This window comes from Drosophila ficusphila, unplaced genomic scaffold, assembly GCF_018152265.1.
Source record: "Drosophila ficusphila isolate 14025-0441.05 unplaced genomic scaffold, ASM1815226v1 contig_414, whole genome shotgun sequence".
NCBI classification, from domain to species: Eukaryota; Metazoa; Arthropoda; class Insecta; order Diptera; family Drosophilidae; genus Drosophila; species Drosophila ficusphila.
In genome coordinates this window covers 8,138,164-8,150,590 of record NW_025064328.1, presented here as the reverse complement: position 1 = coordinate 8,150,590, position 12,427 = coordinate 8,138,164, and the positions used below count along the sequence as shown (strand labels likewise).

Sequence of the window (12,427 nt, the reverse complement as noted above, 5' to 3'; positions counted from 1 at the left end):
CGGGTCGGTCTAATCTAAGAACAACAATAAATTGTGATTTTATAAATGAGATTGTATTTAATTTTTTTTTTATTAGTTTTAATCAAAGCTGTTAAGCAGGAAGCGGAATATGTTTTTCTATAATGATAGTAAAAGGAAGCCAATTGATTGCAAATTTTTGTATATGGAAAAGAACATAAGAACGTTTTTAGCCTTTCTGTTAATTAAATTAGTTCAATCCAATTGTTATCTACTTTTTAAAAAAGTTTTGAATGTAGATCGCTTTATTATACTTTTATAAATATTAGCTATATTTAATGCGCCTGTTGTGCAATCACTTATTTAGCGGAGGAAATGGCAGCGACGCGCTGCTCCACCTTAGCCACCTTGGTGTTGATGGTCTCCAGATTCTGAGCAAACGTTTCCTGCACGGAATGCAACAGCTCCTTGTTGTTAACCAGGCTGGTGGTAATGGTTCCTTGCTTTTGCTCTATTTCAGCTATAATCTTAGCAAAGTTGTTCGCTTCAGGGGATAAAAACAAAATTAATAACGAAAAACAAGTGTTTAAAAAAAACTTACCGTATTTGTGGAGGGCTTCAAGAGCTTGCATGCGTTCAATGACATGCGGCAGTATTTCCACTACAGGCTCAGTGCGCTTGGCGATGTCGTAAAGTTCTGTGATCTTTTGGTCGCGCTTTGCGTCCTGGGCACTGCCACTAGATTTCTCTGCAATGGCGTCCATCTTGCCGGCCAAAGAGGTCAGGCGCTGCTCAATGGTGTCCAATTTGTCCGGCTGCAGCAGCGCCGCCTTGGTGCTGAGATGGCGGACGGCCTCCAGCACGTTGGTGGTGTTGGTAGCGGCAGTAAGCCGGCTCAACTTGTCCGGCTGGGCTCCAACCACCTTTTCCAACTGCGAAAGACGCTGCTCCAGGCTGGCCACTCGTGCGGTGGCCGCCAAATCAGTTCCTGGCGTTGGTATGGCAGTAAGAACTCCGGACTGCTTGAACTCCTCCACCTGGCTGATGAGCGCCTTTACCTGCTTGCTGCCTGGTGCCTGCTCTTTACCCAGCACCTGCTCTAGTTTCAAAGACTCCAAAACTTTTCTGGCCGTACTAATGACCGTGGCCACCGCGTCATACGACTGCTTCTCCTCATCGGCAACTTTGCGATCCACCTGCAGGGCGGCTACCTCGTTCAGCAATTCGTTCATCTCGATCTGCAGACGCTGGCACTTCTGCACAGGGGTCTCCTTCTCGCCCTGGCCCACCAGCTCGTAGTCGCCGGATCCGCGAGCATCGTATCCACGGCATACCCGGCGTCCAATGCGATCCGTGAAATCCACGGTTCCCTCGAGAGTTGCTCCACTGAAGCGTTTGTGGGCAACGCTCGGAGAGATGTGCAGGCGCTCGATGGCCTCGTTCTCCGGCTCCTCCTCGTAGTAGTCGGAGGTATCGGGCTCCGGGTCATCGGGAGTTTCGTAAACATCTGGTTGGTCATAAGCCTATAAAGGATACAACAGGGAAATTGGCAAAAATGAAAGCTTGCACGTCACTTTTTTGATGAGGAGTTTCCACTAACAATTCCCGGCAGGTTCTGGAACTTGGGATCGGCCATTATTGTGGGCACGTCGACGGCGCTGTCCTAAATTCTTGGGCGACGAAATACTTCTTGTTTTTTCCTTGCAAAATAACTTTTTATTTTTGCAAAAAGCAAACTGATGTCATTAAAAATGTGACCGTATGCAGTGGCGAGTTAAATACCGTTGTGAAATATTTTTGGTATGTTATAATTTTAAAATATGGCATAAAATCTAAAAATCAGTTACAGTTAGTAACGGTTCAATTTTTCTTTAAAAATTTGAGTTTGAATTGTTTCAGCAAATGCTTTGTTATTATTTTACTTTTGAAATAATGCTGAGCCTCAAAGACAACAATAAATAAAACTTTATTCATTTTTCTTTCAGGAGGAAACTTATTTAGTAGTTATTTAATTTTATACTACAACACTTATAATAGGACGTATTGCTGGTGATCCCTATTTTTCTAATTGTAAACAACATGTCCATAGTTGTTCTTAAGAATATTAACTTTAAAACGAGTGCTCTTTTACCTCAAACCTTTGTTCTCTCTTATTCATATTGAGGAACAAGACTTCTAAACTTCGGTAAGTACATCTCTGAGACAGCTAATAAGTGGCTTTAACCAAATAACCCATTTATTTTGAGCTCACATAAGAGTATCCTACCTTAATACATTTCACAATTTGCGATCAATCATTTTAAATGAAACTGAAAGCCAGGTAAATGTTTGATTTAGTATTTTATAGACTCTATAGATAGCAAGGTTGCGCGGTCATACTTAATAGTTTCTTGGTTGTTTGCGGGCGCGGTAAGTGGGCGGTTGGGAGCTGCTAGTTGGTTGTACTTAAATAGGAATTTTCACATCGGAGAGCTAAGGAAAAATGTCTTGTTTGGAGTATGGTTCGCACAGGTACGACGACCTGCCGCTTGAGGTGAGTAAATCAAATGGAAATTGCTAACGGTCCCGTGACCAATCCATCATTTCATGCGTGTCTATATCTACATATTCATATACCTGTAGGCAGTCAGCTGATATTGTTTTTTTTCCCTTTCCCACAGATTGTTTTGAAAATTTTCAGCTATCTGGGCTACTCGGACCTGCAGGCGGCAGGATCCACTTGCCAGAGATGGCATGCAGCACTGGACCAGGCGGAGTTTAATATGCGCACGCGCGTGTGTTTCTCCAAGGTGGTGCTATCAGATCAACTCAGTCCCGGGCTGGATCTAATGCGTTGCGAGCGCCGCTTTAGGCATTTCCTGTTCGAGGACGTTACACTGGGCCAGGTGAAGGAGCTGATGCGGTTCATGGGCAGGACCGCTGAATCTTTAGCCCTGGACAATGTGGACCTAAACGACAAACAGTTCTACGGCATGCTAGGCGTCCTTCCACATCTTCGTTCGCTGTCGCTGAAGCGCTGCCTGCCGCTTTTCATGTCCGGCTCCTTCCTGGACTCGTACAACAACTCCTGCCCCGACCTGAACGACCTGGCCAGCAACCTAGCCGGAATCAAGGAGCTAACGTTGTGCGAGAACCAGTACCTCACCGACGCCATACTCATGCGGCTCACCTCGTTTATGCCCAGTCTGGAGGCGATTAACATGTCCGGCTGCCACATAGCCTTTCACAATGCTATTCATAGGAGGTTTTACCCAGCCACCAGCTCTTCAGATCATGTTCTGCCCAGCGAATCTGTTCTGACCTTTAAGTTCATCCTGACCATCTTGAACCTGCAGCGACGCACTCTTCGCGTTCTGGACTTTAGCCACACGCTAATTGGGCAGGCTTTGCTGACCCTCAGCGATCTTAATCTCCAGCTGCAGCGACTCTATTTGTCCGGATGCAGGCAGCTCAATTGCGCGACAATCCGGAACTTTCTGGCCTCACAGCCCCAGTTGAGTGCCCTGGATTTGTCAGGCACACTGTGCGTGAACGATGACAATTTGGCCGCGCTGGTGCAAACGAATCCGCAGTTGGAAACCCTGAAAATCAACGGTTGTCTGAGTGTCACAAACACTGGCGCCATCCACCTCGCCAAGCTGAAGCGCCTTAAGAGCCTGGACGTCTCCAACTGCGACAACCTGACCAGTAGCGGGATCATCGAGGGCGTGGCTAGCGAGGAGAACCAGGTGATGGAGGAGCTGAATGTGTCATATCTGCAAATCTGCGAGGAGTGCATCAAGGCTATTGCGAGTAATATGCGCTCCCTGCGATACCTGCACTTGAATCACTGCGTCAATGGAGCCACTGATGAGGCTATTCAGTCGGTTATCGGTCAGTTGCGTTGGCTGCGTGAGCTTTCCCTTGAGCATTGCAACGGGGTGAGTCCATCGATGATAATACATTGAATTCCTGTTAAATGTTTCCTCCCCTTTCTGTTTAGCTGACGGATGCAGCTCTCACCGGCATTAACATATCCAAGCTGGAGATGAGTCGCAAGCAGTCCGGCTCGCAGGCCTCTATGGACAACTTTTATCCGCCGTATTGCAACACACTGGCGGAACGCGACACTCTGGCGGGATCGCTTCAATCCATCAAAATATCTCTAAGGAGTAAGGCCGAAGATGAGATTGTGCGGGATGCGAGAAGAAAGCAGGCAATGCTGGCCGCCTACGAAATGAACCTAATACGCGACGACGACTTTGAGGGTCACAACATACAGCAATTGCGGGGATTGCGGTCGTTAAACCTGCGCGGTTGCAACAAAATCAGCGATGTATCTTTAAAGTACGGCCTGAAGCACGTTGAACTAAAGAGGCTGTTGCTGTCCAATTGCCAGCAGATCTCGCTGCTGGGCATGGAGGCAATGGCCAGCAGCTGTCCTTCCATTGAAGAACTCGATTTGTCCGACTGCTACAACATCACGGACAAGACCATTCAGGTGGTCACGGCCAAGTTGCCTAGGCTGCGGGCTTTGCACATAAGCGGATGCAGCCAGCTTACTGAACACACGCTGGACGCCATAATCACCAATTGCACCTGCCTGCAGACGCTGTCCATCTACCGCTGCCGCAGCATGTACACGGATTTGGAGGAGCGCCTCTCCGGCGTAAAGACGTTGCGCAATCTCAACATGGACAATCTGACGAGCATCGACAACGCCGAGTTTTTCCGTTTAAAAAAGCGACTCGATTACTGATATTTTGCCGCCATCTTTATTGTCCTGATTTTGTACTACTTTCAGTTGTACAACTTCCGCTAGTCAATCGCCCCAGCCGCCGGATCAGCGCACATATAGTTATTTTTATCGAAAGGCCCCCGCAGCGTGGCTATAGATGTGAAAGCTTTAGTCAAATATACCTACATATATACAGCAGATATAGAGGTATATGCATACACACTTAAACATACACTTACCGCGCACTAAGGTTTGGAAAATTACAAGTCTCGATTGTAATTATATTCAATTGTCATACGTAACGTTTGTCCACATTCAACTGTGATTTTTTGTAGAATATGACTTATATGTTAAATGTACACGATTGAAATGTATGTGATCATTTGGTAAAGTTCGAATGGTTTTTGTTATTGTTGAGCGTTGAAATTGAGTTAACTTGTAAATAGTTGAAAATTAGTTAGTGAAAAAGCCACAAATATAAATGTTTCAAAAATAAACCAACTAATGTTAAATGTCAAATCCCATTTGGCAACTCCCAATGGTTAATCTTATTGGCAAACAGAGTAATAGGTCAATTCGGTTGGCTAATCGTAATGCGCTACTGCCAGTGGCTATTTTCATTAGCCCATCATTTTGACCAATCCCATTGGAGCCTTTCATTAGCCACTCCTTCGGAGTCCAAATCCCATTGGGACACTCCCATCACCCAATGACTCCCTTTGGGCCATTTCTATTTGCCAATCCTATTGCTAAAACCCTCTCATTGGCCAATACCATCTCAATGGGTCAATACCATTGGCCACTTCCATTGGGTCCCTCCTACTGTCCGATCCCTCCCATTGCCCATCCCAATTTCCAATCCTTTTGGGCCACTCCTAAAGGCTAATTATTATTGCCAATCTCTTGGAGCCGCTATAATAGGCCACTCTCATTGGCCAACACCATTGGGCCACTCCCATAGACCCGTCTCCAATCTCAATCACAGTGGACCGATCACTTTCGGCCATTGGCTTTTTACCATTGGGCCCTGAGTCCCTTCATCCCATTGGCTTATTCCGACGCGCAGTCACAGCGGGTCATTCCCATTGGCTACTTCTATTGGCCACTCCCACTGAACCAATCTCATTGGCCGCCGCTGTTGGGTCACTCCCATTAGCTGGATCAAATTGTTGATCATATAAGCGGTCAATCTTATTGTGCCACTCCTTGTGGTGAGTATTAATGGCCAATTACAGTGGGCAAAAGCAATTGGGTCACTCCCACTGACCAGACCATCCCATTGGCCAAACCCAATGGATTTATCGCATTGGGCCACTCCCACTGACCAGTCTTATTAGCTTTCTTCTTGTACAAAATAAAAAAAATAATTTAATAAATGTCTAGAAAGATTGAAAACTAGTAAAATTTAAACTCTGCAAAAAAAAACAAAATATAGGCAATCGACTGTTGAATAAATGATGAATAAATTTAAAAAGATTAAGGACTTTTTGGTAAAAAAAAGTATAGGAAATGTTACTTTCCTTTTGAAAAAAATATAGTATAAATAAATTTTCGATGCCGCTTACAATAATCGTTCAAAATGAATAGATTTATTTTAAAATGAGTTAAGAACATTTGTTGTTATACGTGCTAGAATCGTCATCAATATATCATTTTGGAAACAGGTCGTCGTCCTACGTATTTAAAAACGATGGTGTAGGATATATTGCTTAAAGTACATTGCTAAAGTTGACTAGGTAAAAATTCCAGATGGTGTCAAAGTACCGATACAAAAGTGGATCCCGAGAGTCCTTGGACCTTCCATTGTCAAAGTAATTGTGCCCAGAAAGCGATCGATATGGCGATTAGCCGCCACCTCCTCCGCCGGATAGCTCATCCTCGTACTGTTTGCGGAAGCAGTCGCCCACCGGGAAGAAGTCCCAGCTGCGCTGCTGGTACATGTTCCACACGTACGTCTCCTGGCCGGTGTACTCCGTGTCCGGCTTGTTAATCAAATGCATCAGGAAGAACATGTAGTTGGCCAGGTTGTGCTCCTTTTGGACGTGCGTGTCGAAGCCGTGAGGTACTATGTCGAAGAAGTCCTTGCCCATTCCGCAGATAAAGCAGTTGGACTCCATGTTGTCCTTCACCGACTCGAGCTGATCACGCAGCTCTCCGAAGGCGTCGATGATCAAACCCTGGATGATGGCCAGCAGGATAATGATGACGAAGAAGAAGAACGTGATGTCGAAGATGATGCGGTAGACCTCGTAGTCGTCCCCGTCCGGATCCCCGATCTCGTCACCAATACCTCCGCCCGCCCTCACACCCTTGTACAGATGGAACACGAAGCAGGTGAGCATGTCGTGGCACTTCTTGTCCACCTCCTCGTCCTCCTCCTGGATGTAGAACTTCCTGAAGAAGTTGAACGCGATCACCGTGTAGATGTACACGATGATGGTGAGCAGCATCACGGTCAGCACCAGTTGCTTGCCGTTGTGGGTGACCGACTGCAGGATCGTCCGCAGGGTCTTGAAGCCCACGGCCACATCGAGCAGATGGGCGGCGAAGAAGAAGTTGTTGAAGTTGCCCATCACCGAGAAGCTGAAGTACCACAGTGAATAGAGGAAGGCGTTGTCCGTGAAGGTCACACCGGCCTTCCACACCTGGTAGCGCCAGTCGATGTTCATGATGTACTTGAAGATGCCCGTCTCCTCGCTCTCCTGCGCCGCAAAGGTGCTCTTCTCCATGCCCAGCAGGTTGGAGATGGAGTCGAAGTCGTAGGTCTCGCTGTACTTCTGGCGCACCTTCTTCTTCACGAACTTGTCCCAGTAGTTGACCGGGAAGCTCTTGGCCGAGATCACCAGCTTGTCCCAGTGCGACTTGAAGTCGTCATCCTCCGGCTGCTCGGCAATGAACAGTCCCTCGAATTCCAGTCGACGGGCAATCTCCTTTTCGCGCTTGAAGATGGCCAGTGGCACCTTCAGATGGTAGTAGGCAATCAGCATGGCCAGGGAGACGAGGGAGTGCAGACACGCCGCAATCCGCAGCACGTGCTCCATGTAGAAGAAGTCCTCGTCCACGTGCACAAGTTCCGGTATCTCGTCTTCCATCTCGCCATCGCCCGATCCTCCGTCGCCCGATCCGCCAAATCCAGAGCCCGTGATGTCCGCACCCGCCCCCGAACCGGAGCCCAGGATGAGCTCCTCCTCGCCGGAGCTGTCCGACTCCTCGGTGAACGAGGTGACCTTGTAGAAGAGCAGCATGAAGTTGATGCTGAAGGCCAGCACGAGGGCCACGTACTTGAGGTTGTAGAAGTTCCTGGCCAGGAAGCTGACGGCACGATGGGTGTACTGCGAGAAGTCGATCTGGTGGACGGCGGGCGTCTCCTGCGGGGCCGAAGACGACTTCTTCGCCTCCGCCTCGATGGAGGCCATGGCAGCCTCCTGTGCCTTTTGCGCCTCCTGCCGCTCCTGAGCCGCCTTCTTCGCTGCCTCTCCGCCTAGGAGATCCACGATGGAGATGGGCTCCTGGTGCGGCTCCCCCTCCACCAACTCACCACTGGCAGCTGCTCCGTCCTCGGGACTCGACTCGCCGCCCTCCTCCATCGAGGAATTGGCGGGCGATTCGTGCACCACCACCTTGTACATGCCATTCTCCTCCTTGTTGATGTCCAGGCCAAAGGCTTGCACCGTACCAGGTGGCTCCTCCAGCGGCAGTGGCGGCAGGGCTCTTCCTCCGAACGTCTCCTCCTCCACCACCGGCTCCTCCTCCTGCTCCGGAGCAGGTCCTCGCATAAGGTTCAGCAGGATTCCAAATATGTAGCGCACCACGCAGAAGTGCGCATAGCCGGTGTAGTAGAAGATGTAGAAGATGATCTTGAAGAAGCCCACGATGAGCTCCGGGATGGACTTCGTCTGCATCACCCCAATCTGGTGCTTGATGTTCGACGGACTGAGCATGTGCACCCCGAACTTGAGGCCCTCCTTCACGGCTGTGATGGTTCGCCGGATGGGATCGCGGGCGGCCCGCTCCTCCTCCTCCTCGCTCATGTAGGAACTGTAGGCGGTGTCCCGCTTCACGTTGCCGCCTCCGTCGTCGGTGGCCATCAGGCCCGAGGCGTGGGTCATCTCAAAGATGGCGTCCTCGCAAAAGTTGACGAAGGCCTCCAGCTTCTCCTTGTCACCGCCCTCGGTGACGATCGAGTAGAAGAACGCACGCTTGGACTCGCGGATCTGCGGCTTCTCCCACTGCTCGATGTTCGAGTCCTTGATCTCGAAGTAAACGCGCTCGATGCGCTTGGAGCTGCCGAGGATCTCGATGCGGCCCAGGAAGGGCTCAAAGTAATTCAGCACCGAGCCGGCGGTCTCCAGGAAGCGCGCCAAGCGCGGCTCATTCGGCATGTGTTCGCTGAGGTTGGTCAGCAGCACAGCCAGGTTGAAACCGATCTCCTTTGATGGTTCGTGGAAGTGCTCCACGAAGGCTCGGTAGTCGATCTTGCCCTCGTGGTTGCGCTCGCAACAGGCCAAAAGGAAATCCATTTCTTCCCTGTAAAAGCAAGGAGTTTAGATTGGAAATAACGCAACAGTCGGGTTAACCGACTTCTTCTTATGATAATTTTATATATATCTATAAGTAAAGCTTCATAAGCATTAACATTGTTAAAATTAAGAAAAAAGTGACCACTTTGGGAATCAGATGAGCATGGCTAGATCGATAATACCTTTTAAGTGACTTCTTTTACCTGTGAATTACTTTTCAACAACAAAAAATACTTTTACTCTATAACTAATTGGTAGAACTATCTGAGGTTGGTCTCCTCAATGCTCCACTTACGGCGTGTAGTTCTTGGACTGTTCCATCTTCTCTCTAAAATCTTTGGGTGTCACCCAACCCTCGTTCTTCATGTCCACCTCGTGGAAACTGGGCGATTCAATAAGGTCGGCCAGTTTGAGGAACATGTCGAAGTACTTGAGAATTAGCTCCACATTGCCAGCGGACTCCACCAAGGTGTCCACCATCTGTTTACCAATGGTGCCTGTTAAGAAGATAAGTTATAATAAGTTGTATGTATCAAAAAAGATTGATAGCCAAATCCATTACCATTAACAACGTTTCCTTCCAGCATGGACAGCATCATGGTGATCATGTCCTTTTGCAGGTTGAGCAGCTCCTTGAGCAGATCCACTTGACTGGAGTGCTTTGAGAGCTTGTCTTGCATGTGGGAAAACAGGAAGAGGAAGCCACCGACTGCATCCCACAACCTCGAATGGGCCAAGGCCTGCTGATTGAGGGTGCAAGGACCCTGGATGACCTCAGTGAGGGTGTTGAACACTTGGCTAGCCACTTCGATGGCCTTGAAGAAGTTCGCCTTTCCGGCAGGGTCGATGATCTCCTTGCTCGAATAGTGCCAGTAAAAGTCCATGATGGACTCCTGCAGTCGCAGTAGGTAATCCACGGTGCAGATGACCACGTTCACGGTGGTGGTGTTGCCGGCCTGGGTCCTCAAGTAGTTTTGCCATTCTGAAAGGAATTGGTTTGGTAACGGAGCTTCTCAACATCTATGTATATTCTTGAACTCACCCAAATTGTGGCCCTCACAGGTGAGCTGAATAAACCGGAACAGCGCACAGGTGAACTCCGCGTCGTGCATGTTCTTCTCGCCAGCTGCTCCTTCGGAACCTACACCAAGACCTGCACCCGCACTCGGAATATACTCTTTGTTCGTGTGGCAAATTTGGGTGGATTGGTACAAAGATAGCGGGAATCACGTTCACGGGATTTGGTGGGTTTGTGGTAATGGCATGCGAGGCATGGTGGTGTTGGTTGGGTGGTGGGGAAATCAGTCGGAGGGAAGTAGACACAAATCAATAAAGTAATCGAACTTAGAAGAGTGCGAACCAAAGTTAACTGGGCACGGCAACTGAAAGCTGGAGGAGATCGGCGGGCTTACGGGATTTTGGGGCGGATGGACTTACCCTCTGCTTTGGTGTTGCGCTCGAAGGCGTCCAAGTCCAGGACACTGCAGGAGTTCATCAGTCCGGCGATCGATGTGAAGAAGCCAACGTCTTTCTTCTCCTTCAGGTGATTCAGCATGCCCATCTGGATGTCGATGTTGCCTCCGCGCAAGATGGCGATGCCGAGATTGAGTGTCGTCATTACCATCTCCGAAGGTATACCTTTGGAGGCGGAAATGTGCAACAGCACCATTTCGGCAACGCCACGATTCGAGAGACGTGCCTGATGGAAGAGCAGTTTCTGCTTTTCCATCTCTTGTTCCTGCGAGGGGATAAGGAAAAGCATTAGACAGGATAATTATTGATGGGCTCAGAACTTTTAAAGCTGGGTGGTGGGACGTTAAATTAAAATAATCCCTGCAAGGGTGCAAAACAAAGCGATAGATTAGTAATCTCAGCTAGGCGAATAGTTACCATTAGTTGCCGCATCCGACACTGAGTCAGACATGTCGGATTTTTGGGATGTTAGCTGTTGTTAGTGGGTCTAAGTTAGCTGCGATCGACTTACATGAATGCTGGTGCCTTCGCCCTCTTCGCCTCCCTCACCGCCCTCCTCGTCGCCGCCCTCCTCCTCCTCCTTGCCCGTGGACTTGGCCGCGATTTGGGCGTAGGACATGTAGAGCAGATCCTCCTGGAGGGCTCCACTGCGTTCGGTCATGGCGCCGCGACAGAAGGTGGTCACGAGTTGGGTCAGCGGATCCGGCTTGCTCTCCGTTTCCTCCTCCTCCTTCTTGGACTTCTCGGAGTCCTCGAACGTCTGCGTGAGATCCTCGACCATCACCTCCTGTCCTACATTCTCCTCCTGGAGCCACTGCTCGTAGTAGGAGCGGGCAAAGATGTTGCAGGCACGATGTCTGGACGATATGGGATTCATCAATCAGTTATGTAAAACTCTCTCATTCTTTGCAAGACAATTAAAAACGAATCAATTTGGCATGCCTTTGGTTAATCAAATTAGAGAGAAACAAAAGAGAGAAACAAGAAACAACAAATGCTAAGATCCTCGGGGGGGAAATTAAAGAAACTTGGGAGACGATGAACCAATCGATGTACGAGTACCACCTGCTCATGCGATAAAGATGCTTGGCGCGTAAGCTTGAAATGACTGCCTGGCGACGTGCCACCGATATCTTTGAACCCCAGCGTTTGGTTCTGTTTCTGGAGCTGGCTGCCTAAAGGGTTCGGATTTGCAACAAGTGGCAAGCAAGCGTGCGGCAAGTCCATAAAAATATACAATAATACAAATGGCGTTTAGAACACGGCGGTCACATTAGTGCATTAGCTATTAGTTGGGATACAGTATCAAAAATCAAGGGGATTAGAGTGATGCCATTGAAGATGAGAGGACGGGCTTAGACTAGGATAGATAAACTCATAGCACGCTAGTACGGTTAGTTTGTTCCCAGAGACAGAGGCGATCAATCTGCAATCGGTATTAACCTGGGTAGAGAGTGTAGCGATGTCTGACGGAAGCATGCGATTACGGCACGCTTCCTTTGGATCGACACAACGCTCCTGTAGACATTCTTGCTCTGCTGTTGTGGATGGTCGATCTGTAAATGTTTCGTTCACGGGACGGTCAGCATTTCAGTCAACAATTGTCGGGTTGGATGGGCGATGTGGGTGTTGATCATGTCGTTGATGGTTCGAGATGCGAAATGCGAGATGCGAGAGGAGAAGAAAGATCGAGTGATTAACAGATTAAAGTTGAAAGATTAGAGTCGCCGCAGCATAAGAGTTTCGTATAGAGATGAGT

At 48.7% G+C, this 12,427-nt stretch overlaps 3 protein-coding genes and 1 long non-coding RNA gene across 5 annotated transcripts in view; 1 reads left to right on the top strand and 3 right to left on the bottom strand.

Annotated features, from left to right (window-relative positions):
• Positions 1-245: 245 nt before the first annotated feature.
• LOC108090443 (dynactin subunit 2) lies at positions 246-1,738 on the bottom strand. The gene is made up of 3 exons (XM_017189124.2): positions 1,559-1,738; positions 560-1,481; positions 246-502 (listed from the first exon to the last, which is right to left on the bottom strand). Exons 1-3 carry the CDS (start codon positions 1,592-1,594, stop codon positions 318-320), a joined length of 1,143 nt encoding a protein of 380 aa, XP_017044613.1. The 5' UTR covers positions 1,595-1,738; the 3' UTR covers positions 246-317.
• Positions 1,739-2,342: 604 nt separating this feature from the next.
• On the top strand, positions 2,343-5,199 carry LOC108090260 (F-box/LRR-repeat protein 2). Its single transcript, XM_017188868.2, has 3 exons — positions 2,343-2,491; positions 2,619-3,878; positions 3,941-5,199. The coding sequence occupies exons 1-3, from the start codon at positions 2,441-2,443 to the stop codon at positions 4,694-4,696; spliced, it is 2,067 nt and encodes a 688-aa protein (XP_017044357.1). The 5' UTR covers positions 2,343-2,440; the 3' UTR covers positions 4,697-5,199.
• On the bottom strand, positions 4,690-6,229 carry LOC122320113. Of its 2 annotated transcripts, none has more exons than XR_006245482.1 (2): positions 4,915-6,229; positions 4,690-4,857 (listed from the first exon to the last, which is right to left on the bottom strand). It is a non-coding gene; the product is annotated as an uncharacterized LOC122320113 (long non-coding RNA). The 2 variants fall into 2 exon arrangements; XR_006245481.1 differs by having other exon boundaries at positions 4,690-4,826.
• A 173-nt stretch (positions 6,230-6,402) lies between these two features.
• Positions 6,403-12,427, bottom strand: part of LOC108090257 (ryanodine receptor) — a 29,916-nt gene continuing 23,891 nt past the window's right edge. The window contains 7 exon segments of the mRNA XM_017188854.2: positions 6,403-9,202; positions 9,491-9,692; positions 9,758-10,177; positions 10,238-10,348; positions 10,633-10,933; positions 11,180-11,525; positions 12,112-12,224. Coding sequence (XP_017044343.1) covers positions 6,520-9,202; positions 9,491-9,692; positions 9,758-10,177; positions 10,238-10,348; positions 10,633-10,933; positions 11,180-11,525; positions 12,112-12,224 — 4,176 coding nt within the window. The 3' untranslated portion in view covers positions 6,403-6,519.